At 38.9% G+C, this 24,118-nt stretch overlaps 1 protein-coding gene across 1 annotated transcript in view; it reads right to left on the reverse strand.

Annotated features, from left to right (window-relative positions):
- Positions 1–358: 358 nt before the first annotated feature.
- ATP1B3 (ATPase Na+/K+ transporting subunit beta 3) overlaps positions 359–24,118 on the reverse strand; it is a 37,236-nt gene continuing 13,476 nt past the window's right edge. The window contains exons 2-7 of the mRNA XM_063115092.1: positions 15,191–15,319; positions 12,534–12,641; positions 7,209–7,393; positions 4,530–4,580; positions 3,490–3,576; positions 359–1,032 (exon numbers count right to left, since the gene is read on the reverse strand). Coding sequence (XP_062971162.1) covers positions 862–1,032; positions 3,490–3,576; positions 4,530–4,580; positions 7,209–7,393; positions 12,534–12,641; positions 15,191–15,319 — 731 coding nt within the window. The 3' untranslated portion in view covers positions 359–861. The remainder of the gene's footprint in view (positions 1,033–3,489; positions 3,577–4,529; positions 4,581–7,208; positions 7,394–12,533; positions 12,642–15,190; positions 15,320–24,118) is intronic.

The following is a 24,118-nucleotide window of genomic DNA, read 5'->3' on the forward strand; positions in this document are numbered from 1 at the left end:
TATTGTTTGGTTTGAAGCCTTAAATAAGTTCCAAATTTTTATATTTCATAATTTATATCTTTTATTAGAGTCCATGGTCTCCTAAATAAAAGCAGTAACAAGAGATTTCACAAACTACTGTACAATTTAAGTCTTATGAATTTAATTTCATAAAAAATTAGGTGCATATGAATAACCGAAAAATGTTGTTTCATCTATGGTCTAAAATGCTTTAATCTACAACAGACTTAGTTCTAGCACTAAAAACAATTCCATCAGTTTTTTAAACATGTTTTACAACAGAAAGTTTGTGCTTTTAATCAAAAAGGTCCACACACTAATTCAGCATGTAAAAAATAATTTTACAAAAAATCCAAGATAACACTTTCAAATCCACTTTTATTTTCTTTTTTCTTCCTCACATACAGAACTTCTCCACACACATTTCTTGCAGGTATAAAGTCTCTTGATGTTGGCCAGGTACCATTTTATCCCTAAAACTTTGTTGGCATCAAAATACGACAGTTAACCAGTGTTAAATCCATAAAATATTTACATAGCACAGCACATTAAGCTTTAGACTTTTGGCAATTAAACCACATAAAAAGAGGACAAGACCCCCGTTCTACATGTTCAGGATCAGGTGTTCGGAGGTCCCTATCTGGCGACTGTGCACTGGTTCAGAGGGCAGCAGAGGCAACAGGCAGTTACTTTGGAGGACACTGGACACTATGATCTGGAAGCACATCATGATGTTACCCCAGCGTCGTGCAGCCACCACCTTTCTCCCAGGCGATCTTGTAATTCTAGAATGGCGGGTCCAGCTGATATAAAATGCAGACAGAAAACAGAACACTGACTCTGTGGAGATACCTACTCATACTATGCATGTGCTGTGATTTTGAACACAACTCGTCCCAAAAACTTGTCACGGTCATCCTGGCTTTTTAGGTTGGGTGATCCATCAATCTTGCACTCCACTGTTATTTCTTTCCCAGTGTTGTTATGGTCAAAGCGAACTTGGACAGCAACTAATGGCTGTCGATACCCAACCTGGCAAATAAAGGAAAATACATCAATTCAAATACTATAGTAGGGCTGGTTAGCTCAGTGGTTAGAACGTGGCCTAATAATGCCAAGGTCAAGGGTTCAGATCCAGCTGACCAAAAAACCACAAAAAACAAAGACCAAATTCTATAGTAACCACATCTATACTTTTCTCTATCAGGAGTTGGCTTATTCTGTAAACTTTAAAAAATCTATTAATTAGATCTATTATTTTCTGTTCTCTGCCTTACTTTTTGTTTTGAAGCCGAAATATCATACTTTAATTTTTATTGATAAAAGAAGTATTTATGGCTATAAACTTTCCTCTAAACACTGCTTTAAATGTTTCTCCATAGGCTGTAATTATGTTGTGTCTCATTATCATTATTTTTTAGATATTCTATAATGTTGATTTAATTTCCCTTTTCATCCAAAAGTTGTTTAGTAGGTTTCCACTTCCCCTCCCGCTGCCCCCAGTGTGGAAGGGTCTTTTTATCTTAATAATTTCTAGTTTTATTGCACTGTGGTCAGAAAGTATTGACTATAATTAATAATTAATTAAGGATGTATTTTTTATGACAAATTTTTGTGACTATTCCATGTGTGCTTGAGAAGAATATATATTCTCTATGGTATTGATTATATATTACTATGTTTGATAAATATTCATAAGCTCTATCTTACTGATTATGTTACTTGGGTCTCCTATATCCCTACTATGGTTGCTGTGTAACTTGGTGCAAATGTACCCATAATTGTTTTCGCTTCATTGTGTTTTCTAAATGGAGTTCTTTACTAAAAGGAACCAGGGCTGACTCCAGGGCTGGGACACAAAAAGAAAAAGGTAAACCTGGAATATCTTGTGGTGCCAGAATATAAGGAAGTACTCAGAGAATTAAGGGAACATGTTAAAAGGACACAGAGAGGAGTCAGCGTAAAGGTCTCCTACCAGCCAAATCTGGGACAATTTTAGCATCAAAATAAATTATGCTTATAACAGTCTGTAACTCCTGAATAAGAATCCATGAGTCTATAGTGACAGAAATAAATGAGGGAGAAGGAAAAGTTCTTCCTTACAGTAGGATGCCAACTAATAAATGGAAAAAGATGAAATTTTAAAAACAGCATTTGGGAAATATACTACTAATAATCCAGGCAAGAATCAACAAATGCTAAAAGCTCTGGCAGAAACAGAGTGATTTAGAGACTCTCAAAGTATCCCCCCCACGTAATACCTATTGATGACAAAGGAAAAGAGTGATTTTATACTGTAGAAACCCAGCTGACAGCACCCTCACCAAGCAATCAGTATTAATTAACGTCACCACTAATGGGATGGGTCAACACTATGTCCCTCCTCATAGGACATTCTGAGAAGAACACAATTCTTCTGAGACACTCTTGCCAAAAATGCACAGCCTAAGTGTAATCATGAAAAAACACCAAACTCAAATTGAGGGACATAAAATAAAAAAAGGGCCTGTACTCATTTTTGAGGAGTACAAGGGCATGAAACAGAGACAGAGGAGCTACTCCAGGTTACGGCTGCCAAAGGTCTAACGGGGTGATGTCTTAGACCAGGAAAACACTTTTTTCTTTCGCTATAAAGGATATTATTGGAACAACTAATGAAATTACAACAAGGTCTATAGATTGAATAACAGTACTTTATCAATACAATGTTAACTTCCTTTGGTAGCTATACTATGGTTACATAAAATAATATCCTTATTTTTAGGAAATACACGCTCAAGCATTTAGTGTAAAGAGGCACCATGTTTGTAACTGAGTTCCAAATGGTTCAGAGGAAAAAAAAATTATATATTTAAATAATATAAAATAAGACAAATTAGGTATAAGGTTAACATTTGGGAAATCTGGGTAAAAAGGTCTATAGGAATTCTTTGTACTATTCTAGCCACTTTAAGCCTGAAATCATTTTTTTAAAATTATACTTATAATACACATCTTTTTTTTTGTCTTTTTCGTGACCGGCACTCAGCCAGTGAGCGCACCGGCCATTCCTATATAGGATCTGAACCCGCGGCGGGAGCGTCGCTGCACTCCCAGCGCTGCACTCTCCCGAGTGCGCCATGGGCTCGGCCCCACATATCTTTTTTAAAAAAGAAATTACACTATAATATAGGTATCCCTCTATAATGAGCTTTTTTTATTTCTTCAATAATTTTCTAAATAAGCACATACTACTTTTATAATGAAAGAGAAAATGGCATTTTGAAAATAATCATCCTTTAACTTATCAACTTGGGTTTTGTGTTCTGAATTGTAGATGTGGGGTCTCCATTTGACATCACCGTTTGTTCTCAAAAACCTGAACAGATGATGCACAAATTACACAGACAAATTACATGTATCTACATACCCCGGACAAGTGATATTTCAATACAGATGTTCCGATTTCCCAAAAGAGAAAGTACCACTTAAGAGCTTCCAAATACTTACATGCAGTTTTTTCCCATAATATGGAAAATACTTTAAGTCTATAATTCCATTATTAGGATAAGTTGATATAGCTGCTGTGTTTTCACCCTAAAGTTGAAAGTAAAAGAAACCCCTTTTAGGTCACAAGAAAGAATTCCTAAAAATTGTGTTTATAATTAAACAGTATCAATTATGAACAGTTTGGAGAAACTACATTGCTGCTCTAACTACATTAATTACGAATCTGTTTTTGAGAAGAGACTTGCTCATTTTGATTATATTACACATTAAACCCTTTGACACAAACTATCCTGATTCTTCTTACATCTCCCCTATAGTCTTTTTCATAAGAATAACTTATTTCAATGCAACATTTCAAAGAAAATACTTCTGCCATACAATTGGAGTTGAAAATATATTTAGTATTAAATGATAAAATTGATAAAATTAAATTTAAAACTTAATTTCTCCTCAGAACTCTTACCCATCTTTTACATATTTGTCTTAGTTGTATTTGCAGCATGGAGAGAAAACAAAAGACAGTTATGAGATGAAAAGTGCACAGCATGCCGGAAAAAATTAAGTGGGGACAGGGGAGAAAAACAATCACTACCTTAAAGAAGGAAAAAGTACCATATTTCATTAAATCTCAGATGGCATTTATGGTTAGCACACCAATTTATGAACTACTAAGAAAGGGAAAAAACTATGACACATTCTTAAGATACCATCAAATACGAGGCTAATCCCAATTTCAGCATTATTAGACTGGGGAAAAAGGGGCATCTTAGAATTGATGAAATACGGCACGCAGAGTCGTGAAGGCGACATGCATGAAGTCAAGTGCATGTGGAACCGTCTTTCTGAACTGTCACTAGGAATCACCATTAGAAGGGCTACTCCCATAGAGTTTGGTAAAATTTTATTCCAAGAATGATACTAGAAAGTACTTAAAAAATGTGACAGGGAAGGAAAAAAGACAACTAAACTCATTAGACTTTTAAACATTTCAAGAAGCATTAAAGCTTTAACAGAAGCTACATTATGTTTTGAATACTAACCTTTGAAATACATTCTATCCTTGGTTCACCTTCAGGCTTTAATCCAATTATCTAAGGTTGAAAATATATTGATTAAACATCACATATGCACGCAATGGAACCTCCTCCTTTGTTGCTGGGGGACAGGGGCAGAGGGGTTGAGATTAACGCTAACTTTACGTATTAACCCAGTTACATCTGCCTTTTACTGTTATCTTATTTTAGGGGGTTAAAATGGACTTTTCAATATAATTATCTTACAGAAACTGTCTTATTACTATACTGGGGCAATTTAGAAAATAAGTCAATTACCAAAGAACTGACCAAAACACAGAATTACACTTTGCTTACCCTTACAAGAAGAAACAGAAAGCCTTAAATCCAATTATTTATATGAACAAATGATTTAATGTCTCACTGTAATAATTAACTTTCTTCATGAAAATGTATCAGGTCACAGTCCCCCCCCATGTGTGTTTCCAGAAGGCTCTCATAGAGCCTTGCCATATTTCACATCTATCTGTTCCACAAAAGACATACACTGGGAAGAATCCTATTTTAAGAAAGACTCTCAGGGGTTCTACTTTCATGTATGTACTTAATATAACTCTGAATAAAATGGTAATAGATATTTACCTATTTTGTGAGAGGATTTTTTTTGCGTTCTGAATTTATATGCAGTTTACATGTGAACACATAAAATGCAAATATTCCTCTCAAGAGACAACTATTATTGTAACCCAAATAACAGTATCAACAGCAATAACGCGCCTCACCCATGCAGTGATCTGGGAGCACGTCTCCTCGCTGACCCTGCGAGTCTGATGCTATCCCTCCCATCCAGCCCTGCACGGCCAGGTCCTCACTGGCAAGTATAGCCTCAGACCCTCATTTAAAGAGGCCATCCTGAAAAAGTTGGTCCTGTGGGACAAGGACTCCTTCTTTTGGTTTTACATTGGGAAGAGATTTTTAGCAATGTGTATGTAGTAAGGACACTTCTAGCAGGTTAAGATTAGGGCACCGCCATTAAAACAAATGAACTTAATTCATCTTACAGTCTAGATCATCTAGCTTCACATTACTTTTGGTTTACTTTGTTAACCTGAATTCTTAATAAAGTCTTGTTGAAACGTCACAAAAAGGACAACTGGGGTTACTAGAAGTGGGAAGGGAAGGGGAGGGAGGAATGGGTAAAGGGCCACGAACAGCAGTGATGTTGTTGAATACAGTAATTATTCTATGTGAGCATCACATATGGCACCTGGGTGCTGATGTTCAAGTCTACCCCACAGATATGTACAATCAACTTTGTTACAATAAAAAGGAAGAGAAAAAAGAAACATCTCACTAATCATTTACTGAGTGCCTACTATGTGCCAGGCAATGTTTCAGATCTCTAGAGTGCTATGGGACAATCTGGAAACTGTCATTATCCACGGCCTCCCAATAGGACAGAAGGAGGCTGGCAGGGAGTTAGTCTGGGCACTTCAGGGTCTAGCTGGTTTTCCCTACGTGGAAACTCCTTAGTTAGCAATGCCAACTTCAAGACTCAAGTTCTACTTTTATCAGACGTAGCAATTTGCTTACCAATGACTTTAGAGATATACGAACTCATGACCTTGACAGATCTACATCTGTTTAAGAAATTGCCCTTTCCTCAGTAAATGACCCCAACTCTTCAAAGGAGACCTTACAGGCCTCAAAAGGGTAACAGCATCAGAACACAACTCTGTAGCACAACACTTAGCAGAGCACGAAGGCACAGGAGTTAGGGTCATGTCATTACACAAGGAGAGCATTTTCTTTGCACAATGACCCTCATTCATTATTACTGTCACATGGAGAACATGAGCTTCTTACTTCGCTAACAGCCATACACTTTAGGCACCCCGCTGTAAAACAGCAAAATGCTGCTACTTTGGCTTATGACTGCAGCATCCCACTGAGCTCATTAGAATGTGATTTTATTTGTATTTTTACTATTTAATTACACCTACATACACTATAAAACTATGCTTTGCTACTAAATATTCAGGAAAAAGTTAAATAAGCCAAAACTTTATGGAGTTACCATCGAATTTTAAATAATTTTACAACAAAGGATTCAAAGAGGAGCATTGCATCTTAACAAAACCATGCTTCGGGTATGACAACCCGAATACTTACTCTTCGAAGCATTAACCTATGGCAGAATGCATGTAGGTATTTTCAAAAGGAAAGAGCCGAAATTACTTTAATTCCCTAATCCATGATTAATCCACAAACCAATCTGATTTTGCTGGATTAACTTTTCCCAAAGGTGGATAAATATCACCTTTAGCCTTTTAAGCAAGCTGCCCCCCAATGAAATAATATATATATATATATATATATATATATATATATACACACACACACACACACACACACACACACTTTTTAAAAAAGATGACCGGTAAGGGGATCTTAACCCTTGGATTGGTGTTGTCAGCACCACGCTCAGCCAGTGAGCAAACCGGCCATCCCTATGTAGGATCCAAACTCATGGCCTTGGTGTTATCAGCACCGCACTTTCCCGAGTGAGCCACGGGCCGACCCATCAATGAAATAATATTTAATAAGAATGGCATTAACTCAACCATAAAAATCTAAAAATAGTTCCCAGCTCCTTAACAGAGGATATTAGAAAAAAGCAGCAGCAGACGTAAAAGAGGTACATACTCTGTTCATCTTCACAAGAATACAAGGGTTTCCTTGGGGATAGCCAAAATTGGTCTCATTCAAACCACTGCATTCTTGAAGTAAGGAAACAGGAAACTGACATGCAACATAAACTGGACCCTTCTGTTCAAAAAGTACTCCATCGGGACAGACTGTGAGATTCTTCTGTTCTTCCACACTATATGCTAAAAAGGAAACATATACATGTGCTGGATCAGCCCCAAAAGATACAAAACTTAGGGAAAGATTATTAAGTTTGCTGCTTTAACTTTTTAACAGCTATCTAGAGCTATAAAGTTTACTGCATTTCAACAATCACACAAACTGAATTATAGATCAACCTCTTTTGTCACCAGTAGGTGGCACCAGCCTGACTATGGCACTGTCTGAATGCCTTCTATGTGCTTGGCCCAAAAGATACAGGGAGGATGTGGAAAGGCACTGCTGCCGTCCTCACGGAGCTCACAGTCTAGTGGGGAAGACAGACATTAGCTATAAAATCCTAACTGCAGGGGTGTGAAGATACGTAATGAATGCTATGACAGCCTATGCCAAGGGGAATGCAACTGAGCCAAGAACAGAAGGGTATGAGGCTGGGAGGAAGCATTTCAGATAAAGGAAGGTAGAAGCTAAAACATGTAGAGTCTTGTAAGCTGTGTTAAAGAATTTCAGAGGGTGTGGGTGGGTGTTCTGCCAAAGAGCAATGACAATCCACTAAAATGTTTTAAGGGAGGGGCTGTGGCAAGGAAGTATAACCATGTCTGTGTTATAAAAATTTAACACTGACTGTAATGTGAGGAACAGTCCAGAAAGGGAAAAGAAAGGATCTGGAAAACTAGTTAGGAGACTATTAAAGCAGCCCAGAGAGATAATGTTAGCTCAGAAAAAAGGGTGTTTTTAGCAGAGATGGAGGTAACTGGACGGATTTGACAGTGGTAAAGGAGTAACGCTAAGAACTTGGAAATGAGAAGAAAAGAGGAGGGAGAAATATACAATGTTTGCTCTGCACCTGGCACAGTGTTAGGTACAAGTGACACAACAGTAAACAGGCTTGTGCGTCCTCTGCCCTCAATGAGCTTAGTCTAGTGAAGGATATTCACTAATAGACAGTTAAGATATGGTGTAACAGTGCCTAGTAATACCTGTTGAAGTGTGGGTATAACTAGTGCCACAAAAAGGCCACTTAAAATGAACTCAACCAAAACAGGGACCAAAATTTCAAAGTAAATGCTTTTTAAAGGAAGTATAAGATCTTCACCTTAGGAAAAAAATGTGTTGTCAGAATTTTTGATTTCGTCGTATACGTACCAAAAATTAGGTTACTGAGAACTATGTTCTCATTTAAAAGCAAAGAATGATTCATATGTTTTGGAGGGTAGGGATAAACTTGCCTAACAAAACAGCACCACAACATCCGTCACTTCCTTTTTGTAAGAAACATTCAAATCCTTCACCAATCTTCCCAGGGCTTCATCTTCTCCTGCATCTACCCTGTTGTCACAGGTCAGCTCACTGGTGACTGTTTTTGTATTATGCTGACTTGCACTTCCATACAAAATTGCTTAAGTGTAAGAAGTTGGATGATGAACAGTCAGATTATGAAGACTCCCTATAGGGGGCATGATGGGAACATAGAAAATTCTGGGATCCCAGCATAAACAAAGAGCCCTGTACATCTGAGGAAAGCCTAAAATAAGAAAGACCAAGATTATCAGGGGGAAAATATGGCCCTAAAGGAAAAAGGTAATTCAAACAAAATAAAATTTTAAATTCCAATTAGTATCCACAGGAAAAAAATAGAGAAGACACGGTAACTTTCAAGCAGATATTGTATCTTCTAAACACAAAAAGAATCAACAAGCAGGCTGGCTGGTGGCTCAGTGGGTTAGATCACACGGCCGCGAACACCAAGGTCCAGGGTTCGATCCCTGTACAGGCCGGCCACCAGAAACACGCACACGCCAAAACAAACAAGAATCAACAGTGACAGCTGAAAGTGAAAAACAAACAATAAAGCAGCGTTGAAAGTTAAAGTATAATTAAGTAAAAACAGAAAATGAGAGAAAAACAAGAGACCCAACACCCAAGAAACATAACAGTTCAGCAGAATCATTCTAGAGAGAACCAGAAAACTGAGTTGAATAAAGTATCGACGTAATAATAGAAGATAATTCCACTGAATTGAAGAACCTTAGTCTTTATCCTGAAGGACCCCAACAAGTCCCAGCAAAATGGTATTTCAGACACTGGAATCCAGACAAATTTTAGAGCCCTAAAAAGATAGAGAAAACTGAAAAATAAAACAAAAAACTTTGGAGAGGAGAAAAAAGGCAAATACAAAGGAATTAAAATTCTATACACAGCTAAACTATCGACTATAAAGGCAGAATTAAGTCATTTTCAGAAATGAAAAGGTTCAAAATGTATCTTTTCTTTTTCTTTTCTTTTTTTTTTTTTTTTTTTATAAGATGACCGGTAAGGGGATCTTAACCCTTGACTTGGTGTTGTCAGCACCACACTCAGCCAGTGAGCGAACCGGCCATCCGTACATGGGATCCGAACCCGGGGCCTTGGTGTTATCAGCACCGCACTCTCCCGAGTGAGCCACGGGCCGGCCCCCAAAATGTATCTTTTCTTATAAAGTTACTTGAGAATGTATTCCATCAAAACTAGGAAGTAAATTAAGAAAAAATAAAGCAGGAGCCAAGAAACAGTGGATCCAACTAAAGAAAGTGATGAAAGGAAGTCCCCAAAGGACAGCTGGGAGCAGAAAGGCCACACAGTAATCGGTACAGACTGCAGCAGCAGGGAAAGGGCTCTGGGGAGGAGTTTTCCAGAAAAAGAGAAACTCAACAGAATTCCTCAGATGAGTTTATAAATAAGGGAGTGAGAAGAGACTGTCTATAGGTGATAGAATAAGATACAAAAAGTATAAAAAGGGAGCCAATTATGAAACCAAAAATAGTAATCAATTACTACTGAAATGAGAAGGGAGAAAGGTCCAAGGCATATGGGCTAAGTAAAGATGGTGCATAAAAGTGATAAATGAATGTATAAAAGTGATTTAATCAAGGACCAGCAGAAAAACCATATTTACAGTTATACAAGAAAAACACCATAGGAAAAAGTTTTCAAAAGCATGAAATTATTTCCTAGCGAAAACGTATCTAGCATCAAACTATTTCTCCCAACCTCTGTTGCTCTGTCCCTTGCCAAGCCACCATCTCCACTTATCTGGATTACTGCAATAGCCTCCAAAGTAGCTTTCCAGCATTTCTCCCCTACAGTCTAGTTTCAAAAAGCAGCCTGAGTGATCCTGTAAAAATTTGAGTTAGATCATGTTATTCTCTGCTTAAAGTCCCCCATCTTGGTCACTGTAAAAGTCAACTTAACAATGGCCTCTTAGGGCCTTTACAATCTGGTCCTCCTTGAACTCCCTGACCTCAATCTCCTACTTTTCTCTCCTTGGCTCACTCTATCCAGCTGCTCTTGCTTCCCTGATGAACGCTGAACATGTCAGACATAAGCCTTAGGGCCCCCGCATCTACTGCTTCCTCTGCTCGACATTTCCATGGCTAGTTCCCTCTCTCCTTCAGGTCTTTCCTCAAGGGTTCCCTTTCAATGAGCCCTTCCCAGACCACCCTGATGAAAACTGCAGCCCTCCCCAGTTCTCCCTATCTCCTTCCTCTGCTTTATTTTCCTCCTCAGCACTTACTACCTTCTAATCCACCACTGGACTCTAAACTCCATGAAGACAGGAATGTTTCTTCTGTTCATTGCAAGAAACTAGATGAGTGCTTGCCACAGAGCAGACCCTCAAAAAAAATATTTGTTGAAGAAATGACCAGCACTGCAGCTAAAAAGGAGTAGGGCTAGGAACTACTATTTTCACCACAGAGCTGTCTTTACTATCAGATTTTTAAACCGCAGACAATACTTTCATAAAACTGTCCTTAAATAAAGACCCCTTGTATATGTGAAAGGACAGTAAACAGTGCGATGCTTCTGAGACAGCGAGAGGCGATGAGATCCAAAGTAGAAGTGGCCTCAGATGACAGGAAGGGCAACTCCCCCACCAATGCAGGAGGAATGTTACAGACAAAATGGTAACTGGGAAATTGAGCACCTCTATTACCTCTTGAGGCAAGAAACCAGGTTATATGAAGAAAGTGAGCTACAGGGAAAAACGTCAGGGGTTAGAGGCTTGAGTAGAGGTCGGAAATAATCCCTTCAGAGAATTATCCAGAAAAATTCAGTAGGACTGCCAGGCAGTGAGACAGGTCCACATGAGGGAAGTGATCAGTGTTCAGGGCTAACGGCCCTGCTGAGTGTCTGTCTTCAGCAGCACATGGCTGCTCAGGAGCAGACTCAGAAAAAGACAAGCTTTATCCAGAAGTTATATGGTTGATCCAGGAGCAGAGTTTTGTCACAAGTGCATGATAAATAGACTGAGAGGTAAGGGATGTTAGAGTTACTGGCAAAAGCAAACATGAAATGAAAAACCACGGAATCAGTAAGTTAGACAAGAAGGAAGGTGGGGGTGGGGAACTGAGGCCAAGTAGAAGCAGCAGCATCCGGGGTCCCACTGAGGCAGAACAGTGTTGAAGACAGAAGGGTGAGGCAGGAAAGCCTCAACCAGGGATGTTGGCAGAGGAGGCCTGTATGTTCCAGGGAGCACTGCAGGTGTGTGTGGCTGAGGACACGAGGTGGTAAGAACCAACAGGCCAGGGCCCTCGCTGGATATTCGTGTGACTATTAGTACCACTCTTGTGAATGGTTAGGCCAAGCAAAATGGGAAGAAAAACTGGGCTAGGAGGGCTATGAAAGAGCATTATAAACTGGTAAGTCTGAAATCAAACTCACAATGATACATTAAAAATTAGACATAGACATATTTTTTTAAATGACAAACATTATTTCCTGTGCCCCACGTAAGCAGTACACTGGATACAAAAGAGCCAAATACACAGGGGTATTATTTCATATAGTATAGATTTGCTCTATTAATCAAACACTTTCAGTTGTTATGCAACATAAATGTTATGTCTCAATGAACTTAGTGTACTTATTATAAGACAGATAGAAAAATCAAATCGACTGTCCACTGGGTTTAGGCCCCTATGTCTTCCATAAACTGGAACAGTCTCACAACTAATTATAAACTCTACTTGCAAGTTCTCTCGGTTTTCTATGTTTAATAGGAGGGGAGAAAAAGGTAAAGCAAACTCTAAGAATGGTGTTTCTACAAGTAATCATAATTTGCTGCTAGTTTCTATAATAATTAAAATCTTTTACACCTTACTTTTTTCTTAAAAACATACTTACACTTTAGAAACTTCTTAAGGTCTTCAGTGTACCCTTGATAGGAACTTGGATCAAACACATTGAATGTATATTCCAATGCAGTCACTGGTTTTGGAAAAACCATAAGTCCTATACAGAGATAAAAGAAAAAGGGGGAAATTAACTATCAAATCCCCTTTTCTCCTTCTCCGTACTCTTATCCCTAAAAAGCAGATCTCAGTAAATGACATGGAAAATTGTGTTCACAGATATGCTGAAATTATCAAGAACTTCCAACTTCCATCCAATTATGAAGACACAGACTTCTAAAACTGGAGAATTCAAATCTTCAAAACCATCTCAGAAATTGCCAATTAGAAACCTCCTGCTAAATCTGAGTATTTCCAGTTATATTCACCAATACTTACTTTAAAGAATGCAATTTTACTTTGAAGTTTCAATATTCAATTTTCTATCAAATAATATTTTTAGGTTCTGCCTATCTGCCATTAACATAAGGAGAAAAATTTTGGCAAATCAAAGTCTACACACATTTGTCATTCAAATCACAGCCATATGGAAACATTCATAACGATAGCTTACTTTTTCCAATAAAAGAGACCTACATATTTCAATCTCTATGGTAAATATTCCTCTTTCAATAATAAACAATGCTCTACAATTAAAATGTGGTTTTCACAAACTAAATTTGGTGTATAACCACCAACAACTTAATATCAGCGTAGACACCCATGTATATAGAACATGGTGCATGAGCTTATTGACAAAGAAAACGCAAGCATATTTAACTGTAAGAAACAGTCAGGCTTCCAACTTTGATATAAGCTTTCCTTATTTAAAAGCATTAGATCTACATTAACTCAGCCTTGCACACAGGCTTAAAAACAATCCTAAAATTTTCACTAGTCTCTAAACATTTTCCATATCTAATAACTTTGTATAATGAGAAAACATGTATATATGTGTGCATATATATTTATTTATTTAAACTAATGATACATTTTTAAGGACTGTAATACACTTCGTAGATAATTTTAAGGAACTCACTTTAAAACTGTACACTTAAGAAAATATTAATGCATTTTATTGCTTGTATATTTCATGCAATCATAAACAGCTTAATATTTCTGAAACAGATCAGATTGTGTTCAACGGAAATGAAGTCACATAACTTAGCAGGAAAACAATTAGAACTAGCCTAGGTAGAAAGGAAATAGAGCAGATGAAGGGAAAATTATTAGCAGGGAGCTAGTCTCTGATGGTCAATTAAACTAAGTTAAGAGAAAAAAGTTATTCAGGATATTTAGGCAAATATTAGATGTAAAGGAAGGAAACCATCAGAACAAATTGTTCCAAGAAAAACGGCTAAGGAAACTGGTTCAGTCTGTGTGCTGATATGCTCACAAGTCCATGCAGTGAGTGGGGAACTAGATTAGGGTTCCTCAGCCTTGGTGCTATTGACATTTTGGGCTGGATACTTCTGTGTCACGGGGGGTTGACCTGCGCACTGTAGGACGTTTAGCAACATCCCTGATCTCTACTCACAGCAGCACCTCTCCGGTTGTAACTACCAAGTACGTCTCCAGACAGTGCCAAATACCCTCTGGGTGACAAATCACCGCTGGCTGAAAACCACCGCTGTAGGGAGCAACCTCCTGCTAGACTTCCACCTTCCCAGCCTGCGTGTCCACTCTAGCAGCTATTCAAATGCCACTCCTCTAGACAGAACCTGCCATTCTCTATCATCTCCAGCAGTTATTTACATTTTTGGAATTACATACACTAGAGTCCTGCACATTATTGTATTCTTATTCCTTTAAAAATTGCGGCACCTTGAAGACAAAGGCCATGTTCAACAATCAAAGCGGAGTTGCCATTCAAAGACTGTTTAAGAAGAGTAAAATCAGGAGGTAGAAAATGTGATTTAAATAAGTGTTTTGGTTAAGATTTTTACTGTACTAAAGTATATTCTCTGGTATGAGGAAGAATTTTTTTTTTTTTTTTTTTGTCTTTTTGTGACCGGTAAGGGGATCGCAACCCTTGGTGTGGTGGTGTCCGCACCGCGCTCAGCCAATGAGTGCACCGGCCATTCCTGTACAGGATCCGAACCCGCGGCGAGAGCGCTGCTGTGCTCCCAAGCGCTGCACTCTCCCCACGGGGCCGGCCCGGAAGAATTTTTTTCTTGAGACAATCTATACACGGGAATTAAACAGAAAGAGTATATTCATTTTATTCGCTAATAATGTGTCATTATTTAACATTTCTTACCACTTTCATACTAACCACTTAGAACCATGAAGCATGTATTTTGTTAGACCAATGCTCTAAGCCAAGCTAGAGCCAAGATATATACTTTATAAGTAAATCATTCAAGGTAAAGTAATACTGCTACACAGTATTCATAAAAGCCACTCATAACTATAACCATACTGTGCAAACTTGGCTTCACTAAAATTCCCAATATTAATTTCTGTTTGCTCCTAACAAAAAACTTAAGATTTATCAGTGCATGTATGTGAAAGTCTTTAATTCAGTACATAAATATTAAACAACAAAAATCAAAACTTTCATATTACTCAACTCCAAGGTTTAATGCTCTTCTATTTGCTACATAAAACAGATTTATGAAGATAAATAACCCAATTTTGTTAAAAGCCTGCAACATAACTGCAACATACCTGGACTAGGAATCTGGTCACGGTATTTCGGAACCTCATCGTTCAGAGTCTGAAGCATAACCCACATTGTGAATGAGAAAAGTGCAGCCAGAAACCCATAAAAAACTAGGTAGAAGAGCAAGATCAAACCTGTAAAAAAAAATAAAACTTATGAAAGATGGAGATACACATATATGTGCACACGCACACGAGTGTTGGGCCAGGCTGAAAAACCAATCAGCCGTTTGATGCAAGGCTATGATCCCACGCTTTGCCATGCACGCAGCCAAATATCCCCATATTTAGGACTCAAGAATGTGCCCAAGCACGGGGTATTTTAGCAGGTAGCACCCACCCATCCCATGACCTCTCTTTTCCTCTGGTGCTTCCATGTTAAAGTAGCTTCTACCGCTCATACTCTAGTTCAAAGTCAGAGCTTTAAAAGTCCAGCACATAGTGCAGCATTTCCCAAAATGAATTTGATGCCCTCTAAAAAGATAAAAGATGATTTTAGGTAGACAAAACCCCCAATATGTATATGTTCCTTTAAGTGGCTAATTGAAAAGAACTAGAACATTAAACCCACATTTCACAGATAGTAATTATTTGCATAAATTTAAGTTTTAAAAAGTGAGTTGATTTAAAGAATACTAAGCAGGAGCTGCACAGAAGACAAAATCATGCAGTGGTACTCAATGCATAAGGTTTAGGAAACAGGGTCAAGTGGAAGGGCTCACGCAAAAGTGAGAGGATGCGACAAGAAACAAGCTCTCCATTCGGCGGACCTCACGGCTCTACTGCAAGTCCCAAAGATTTGGTGGACACACTTTGCAACATCATGGGCTTAATCTCTTTTCCTTCACAATTGGGAAATGCTAAAATAGATCCATCCCGAGTCAATGATTTATTCTGGGAACACCTAAAATCAATTATTTTTCTCAAATGCCAATATTCAAAGTTCTAACATCAGGAGTGGTTGTCATCAAGATTATATATATTAGAATATATTGTTAAAGTCACTTATTTATATTTAATGTTTAAAAATTGATCAAAGAATAAACCAACCTCCACATACAGCAATAGTGAAAAATATTTAACTCCAGAGTTGACATCACATCAGCTTTATTTCCCTACTTTTTCGTTTGCCTGACTCTATTCCTAGCAGAGGGGCTAGAGCAAGGGTTCCTCACCTGGAATCTATGGACCCCACAAGGAGTGACTTCAGAGGGCGTCTAAGATTTCTCTAATAACACATTTCTGAACATATCCATTTTTCCCCCAGGTAGTGGCTCAACAGCTTTCTTCTGATTCTCAAAAGACTCCATGACCCTGAAACAGATTGTGCCTAAAGCTAGGTTAGACAGATACCTTTTATTTTTCGATTGTAGGGCAGGACACCAACCCCCATCCCCTTTTGAATTAAAGAGGAAACAGTTAAAGCACTTTCATTTTATTTATTTATTATTTATTTATTTATTTATTTTTTAAAAGATGACCGGTAAGGGGATCTTAACCCTTAACTTGGTGTTGTCAGCACCACGCTCAGCCAGTGAGCGAACCGGCCATCCGTATATGGGATCCGAACCCGAGGCCTTGGTGTTCTGAGCACCGCACTCTCCCGAGTGAGCCACGGGCCGGCCCAAAGCACTTTCATTTTAATTTAGACTAGCATTCTACCCCTCCCCCAAATTACCAGGAGGCAAAAATAGGGAACAAGAAGACAGAAGGAAGAGAGGAGGTCAGGACGACACCTTCAGAGTCACTTCCCTACCACATACTGGGACCCTGCTGCAGACAGAAAACAAGACCAGTCTCAAAGACATGACCAGTCTGCTGAGGAGGGAAATGAAACACGGAAAGCCCACACACGGGCCGGCTTAATGAGATACGAGATGAATTACTCTTTCAGATCTAGATGTTTGCAGAACTAACAGATGAAATCCTCCACACAGTAGACTAAGGCCAACACACACACACACACACACACACACACACACACACACACACACACACACACACATAGACTAAGGCCAACACACACACACACACACACACACACACACACACACACACACACACACACACACACACACACACACACACACACGAGCACACCTGTGTTCCAGTAAAACGCTTCAGTTACAAAGACAGGCTGACTGGGGCCACACCAGTTTTCTGTCCCACGCAACAGATACTAGAGAAGTTTGAAACAAAAGTGCTAAGGAAAAGTTTAACTATTTAGCAGTGTTTTAAAGTCAGATCAAAATATTCTTATAATATCATTTTCAAAATTTTAATTTTAAATTTCCAGGAAAAATAACATAAATAAAATTTATAAAACAGTTACAAAGCAAGTACATATATAGCAGACATGAACAAACTGTATCCAAATCTGCTTTCTAAAGAACCAACACACAATGAAAAACAAAAGAATGTTAAAACTTCCTATAGTTATATTCATAAAATATATATACAACTTAACTGCCATGTCCCAAATCTGATGCCATATATGACTGGCCATTAGAAACAAGTAAATAAGATCCCCTTACCAGCCAGCAGCCAAGAAAAAAGAGCGAGAGAGAGAAGTAAATAAGTTATTTCCAGCTCTGGAGTGAGTTTTCCCAAATGAACAAGACACTTTTGCCAAGACCCAAACCTAATATTTAAAAATTAAAGCTAATCTTACTTATAAACATTATATATGAAAGACCATTCAAAAGAGTAGGAATACTTTATCAACTTAACCTCCTCTTCCCTCCACTAAGAGAAAAAATACCAGAAAATAGAAACAGAAGTTGTAAATTGCCGCTCTTACCCAGGGTTAAACTTCCAGTTAAGTCAATTACTCAGATGCACTCTGCTGATGGGCACCTTCGGTCAGTAATGGGTAGTGGATATGGAACCTGTCCAGGGCGCCATGTCTGTGTCAGTGCTACCTGATGTAAGCAGGAAACAGACAGATCCCAAATAATATCTATCTTATTACTAATGTTCCCTAGCTTAAAATTCTTCAAGAAATCTCTAAAGTCATTTTCCCACTAAAGAAACTAACAAGGATTTCAACTCTGAAGAAAAATCAGTATTTCAGATAGTCTGATTGAGGTCAACAGAATCGTTAACTAAAGATGTTTAACTCAAAATAAATTCCAAAAAGCTTAATGCTGTGGTTGGCATTTCTGTATCATCACATTGTCATTTTTACGATACAGAAGCACAACAAATGCTTCTTCTGTGTTTTCATCCTGAGGTCTAAGACACACCACAGAACAACTGTCAATGACTAAAACTTCTGTCCCTCCCTAACACAGGGGAACTAACCTCCGCCCCTTTCTTCACTTGTTCCATCTAAAGCCCCAATTTTTAAATCCTTTTCCTTTCTCTCCTCTTCTTTTTGATGTGGGACTCATGTGAAGACAGAGATCCAGCTGGAGGCAGTGCAGCAGAATGGTTATGCACATGGGCTGTGCTAGAGTCAGACACAGCTCAGATCCTGGCCTGACCACCTCCATGTTGTGGGACCTTGGGCTAGGGTCCTAATCCCTTCTCCCACCTGAAAGAAGGATCAACAAGAGTGTCTACCTAACTATTCCCAATACAGAAAGGAAAATAAAAGTCAAAAGATTTGACAATATAACAACAGAACTCCTGAAGGGGGAAAAAAGACAACAACAAACTAGAACATCTATGGAATAATACTGCAACTAGGCTTTATAGCTAAACATAAGGTTCCAAGTTTACCCCAATCAATTGCATTTTACTTTCAAAAAACATTTTAATAAATGAGGTTTGATTCATGTGGAGTCTAAAAAAGAAACAAAGCAACAAAAAATCTGGCCAAGGTTTACCCTGTGTCATCCAGGGGAAGGAGAAATAAGTCCAGCTACTGTTTCAACCCGAACTGGGTGTACAATTCAATTCTGGCACTAACCACCACGAGCTAAGGACTCAGTCCTCCACAAGAATGTCCCCACTGCAGAAGTCTTCCAGCCACCTACTCTTCTGACCAACTAGCTACCAACCTGGGAGGTCCCCACTGACTGCTCAGGTTTGACCATTTGCTAGAATGACTCACAGAACTCAGAACAGCACTCTACTTAGGATTCCAGTTTTACTATAAAGGTCCACATAGGGCGAGTCTGCAAAGGATGCAGCTTCTGGGCATTCTCCCCTCTAGGACATCTATTCCCCAGCCTGGCAGCACCTCTGAGCTTCAGTGTCCAGAGTTTTTACTGGGGTTTAAGTAGGTATGACTGATTAAATCATAAGCCATTTGATTGAATTCAATTTCCAGCCCCCTCTTCTTCCCTCCCTGGAGGTTGGGCTAGCTCAGTCTCAACCCTCCTGGGACTTAGTTGGTCTTTCTGGGGAACAGCCTCCATCCTGAAGCTATCTAGGGCCCACTGTAAGCTCACTTTATTAGTGTAATAAAGACACTCCTATTACTCAGGAAATTCCAAGGGTTTTTAGAAGCTCACTACCAGGGAGCCAGAACAAAAACCAGACAAATTCTTTAGGCTTCCCCAAGGCCTGATACGCCCCCTCAAATACATTTCAAACCCTGTGATCTGATTCCCTTCTTCTGCAAACTTTCTAATTACCTTCTGGGAACTAGACACTAGAAAGACTGTGCCTCTCCTCAGGTGATTCTGATGACTAGAAATTATTTCCACTTGGTAAATAAAATAACTTAGCACTCTGTTAATAATTTTAAAAGTTTTAAAGCAGAGTCAGGTATAATTTTTAAAAAATCAATTACATGGACAGGAACTAGTTTAAAATCCTTTGTAGATATGAGTTTTAAAAAATAATGTTATTGAGGTATAATTCACATACCACTCATCGATTTAAAGTGCACAGTTTAATCATATTTGGTATATTCAGAGTTGTGTGACCATCACAATAAATTTTAGAATATTTTCAGCACTACCCCTCCCCCCACCAAAAACTCTGTACTCCATTCCTTCCCCTGTCTCACCATGCCACCAGCAATCACTAATCTACTTTGTCTCTACAGATCTGCCTATTTTCTAGACATTTCATGTAAATGAAATCAAATAATATGTGACCTTTTGCGACTGGCTTCTTTCACACAGCATAACGTTTCCAAGGTTCATCTACGTTGTAGCATACATCAATACACCATTCTTTTTATGGATGAACAACATTTTATTCATCTACTCATCAACTGATGGATATGTGGGTTGTTTACACCTTCCGGCCATTGCGCATAATGCTATAAACATTCATGCACGAACATACACGTTCGTTTCTCTTGGGTATAGTCCTATGAGTGGAACTGCTGGATCATATGTACGGTGATGGAGTTTGGATGTGTTGTTCCCTCCAAAACTCATGTGGAAATTTGATCCCCAATGTGGCAGTGCTGGAAACTTGATTGAGTCATGGGGAAGGATCCCTTATGAATGGATTAGTGCTTTCCCTAGGTGGGGGGAGTAATGAGTGAGTTCTCGCTCTATTAGTTCCCGCGAGAGCTTGTTGTTTATAGGACCCTGGCACCTTCTCTCTCTCTCTTGCTTCCTCTTGCCATGTGATCTGCTTGTACCCCCCCCACCGCCGCCTGCCACTTTCCACCATGAGTAGAAGCAGCCTGAGGCCTGTGCCAGATGCAGCTGTCCCAGAATCATAAGCCAAATAAACCTCTTTTCCTTATAAATTACCCAGTCTCAGGTATTTCTGTTATAGCAACACAAAACGGACTAGAACATACGGTAACTCTATGTTTAGCCTTTTGAGTAACTGCCAGGCTGTCTTCCAAAGCAGCTGCATCATTTTACATTCCTACCAGCAGGACTCAAATTTTCTCCACATCCTCATCAGAGCAAAGTCTTTTCACACAGCCGTCCTAGTGGGTGTAAAGTGCATCTCTTTGTGGGTTTGATTTGATTTCCCTAATGGCTGATGACGTTGAGGATCTTTTCAATAACTCATTGGCCATTTGTACATCTTCCTGGAGAACTGTTTATTCAGACTGTTTGCCCATTTTTAAAACTGGGTTATCTGTCTTTTCATTACTGAGGTCTAAGAATTCTTTATATATTATAGATAGAAGCCCCTTATCAGACATATGATATGCAATTATTTTCTCCCATTCTGTGAGTTGTCTTTTCATTTTCATGACAATGTCCTTTAAAGTAAAAAAGAAGAAAGAAAGAAAGAAAATAAAGCAGAAAAGTTCTTAATTTTGGAGGGCCGGCCTGTGGCTCACTCGGGAGAGTGTGGTGCTGATAACACCAAGGCCCCAGGTTCGGATCCCATATAGGGATGGCCGGTTCGCTCACTTGGGAGAGCGTGGTGCTAATACCACCAAGTCAAGGGTTAAGATCCCCTTACTGGGAAAGAAAGAAGAGAGAGAGAGAGAAGAGAGAGAGAAAGAGAGAGAGAAAAAAGGAAAGGAAAAAGAAAGAAAGAAAGAAAGAAAGAAAGAAAGAAAGAAAGAAAGAAAGAAAGAAAGAAAGAAAGAAAGAAAGAAAGAAAGAAAGAAAGAAAGAAAAGTCCTTAATTTTGGTGAAGTCCAATTTATCTATTCTTTGATTGGTTGTGCTCTGGGTGTCATATCTAAGATACCATTGCCTAATCCAAGATTGTGAAGACTTGCATCTATGTTTAATTCTACCCCTACCTCTTAGAATTAAACATAGAAGCAAGTCTTCACAATCTAAGAGTTTTTAGAGTATTAGCTCTAAAGTTTGGGTCGTTGATCTATTTTGAGTTAATTTTTCCATATGGTTTGAGGTAGGGGTCCATCTCCATTGTTTGCATGTGGATATCCACCTGTCCCAGCACCGTTTGTTTAGAAAACTACTTGTTACCCATTGAAAGAATGAATTTTTTTTAATACCAATGAGCACATACTATTTCATAGTAAAATACATGTAGATATATATACACATACATTCTCTCACATTTTATATATTAAAATTATGATAACATAAAAAGATTAAACAAGATTAAATAACCTGTCTAAGATTAAACCACCGGCAAGAGAAACACCTAGACCAGTACTGCTCCATGTGGTACCTCACCTGGCCTGCCCTCCCAGGGAACCTCAAGCTCTATTATCTTTTCTAATCAAAACTCCAATTCTCTGAAAAACATTATCACTGAAGCATTTTGTGTTACTCCAGGTGATAGAAATTTACATATGAATAAGATCTATTCCTTCTTTCCAAGAGTTCAGTTACCATAAGTGACAGACAGGTAAATAAATAATTACAGATACCAAGTGCCAGGAAAAAAAAACCAGAAAGAGGAAGGAAAGTAATTTCCTCAGCGAAGGCCTACCAAAGGCAGAGAGCAAGTGGGAGCTCTGGGTCAAAGGTGAGGTCACTGGGTGTGGCACCAGGGCAGAAGCAGCTGTGCTGGGGCTCAGTGTAACTTTGCTGCTCCCCGAAACACATATGCCCTGGGAAGCCAAGCAACAGCCACAGCAGGAGCAGCATCTGCTTTAGCGGAACAGGTTCTTTGACTGAAAAACTGGGCGATGTGCTGGGTGGGTTAGTGAACACCTAAGGGAGCAGGGAGCCTCCGTACCTAGAGCAGCTCTTGACTACATACGCTGCCTACATCTCTGAAAGCCGTGAGAGGAAAGTCTAATAAACACAAGCGGAGCACAGAACCAATAACTATCAAACATTCGAGATAAAACCAACGCAGAAAAGAAAAGTCTCAAACTCAACAAAGAAAGTAACATCTGAAAAAGTCGGTGATAACAGCAAACAGAACAAGGAAAAACGAGCATAACTAAAATATAAAGTAGGTGATGGGACAATTTTTAAAAATCAGATTTCATATTTTTACTATTGAAATAAAAAACTTGGTAGATAAGATGAACTGGAGAAGAGTCAAACTGAAAAAAACCCAAACACTTAAGAAAATGAAAAAGCAAACCAAAGACCGGGAGAAAATATTTGAAAACACATAACCAATAAAGGACTTACTTGCATCTAGAATATATAAAGAACTCTTATAACAAAACACATTTTTAAAACCAGGCAAAAGATTTTAACAGAAACTCCACCAAAGATATAAAGATTGTAAAAATAAACACATAAAAAAGGTGCTCAACATCATTAATCACCAGGCAAGGGCAAATCAAAACCACAATGAACTACCACCACACACCCACCAGAATGCTAGAAATTTTGAAGAATGACCATACCAAATAACTGATGCCAAGAGGAAGGGGCTGGGAGGCCCAACAGTCGGCCTCAACCCACCCCATCCTCTTACCAGGTTCTTGACTCCGCCACAGGAAAGAATTCAAGAGCAGAGCCACAGTAGAAAGTGAGAACAGGTTTAACATAATGAATAAGAGACACAGATTTCACAGAGAGAGGCCTAGCTCCCGAGACTGAGCAGGGCCCACTCCAAGTTCAATACAAAAGTAAGAAATACAGACTTAAAGTTTAGAACAGAGTGCAGGCTGGCTCAAGAGAGTGAGCAGCCATTTGCAGAAAGCAAGTTTGATAGAAAAAGAAATACACACTCCACAGGCAGAGTGTGGGCTGGCTCCAGCAGAGTGAGCTACAGCCGCACCTCCTACTGGGATCCGGCTTTTATAGTTTCACTGTCTAACACATATTAATGTTATCTAATGAATAGTCAATTAAGGGGGTGGTTCCCTGTTATGTAACATACTCTTGCACATGCTCAGTTGGTCCCTTTTTGGAGCATGTTCATTGGTCAAATCCTATTACATGCATGAAAAATATTCAAGAATATTCTGCACTCTTTTGCACCTCTAGTGGAAGGTCATTCGAGGGATCAACTCCACTCTACTGAGAGCATGCTCAGCTACCAGGGCTATATAACCCTTCTCTACTGAGCATGCCCAGCCACTGAATTTGCATAAGCCAGCCCCTGTGGTCTCAATTTCCCTGTGTTGGTGCTGAAAGTAGGTCTAACTAGCAACAGTCACTAACTTCCCCC

The sequence above is a fragment of the Cynocephalus volans genome, chromosome 11, assembly GCF_027409185.1.
Source record: "Cynocephalus volans isolate mCynVol1 chromosome 11, mCynVol1.pri, whole genome shotgun sequence".
NCBI lineage: Eukaryota > Metazoa > Chordata > Mammalia > Dermoptera > Cynocephalidae > Cynocephalus > Cynocephalus volans.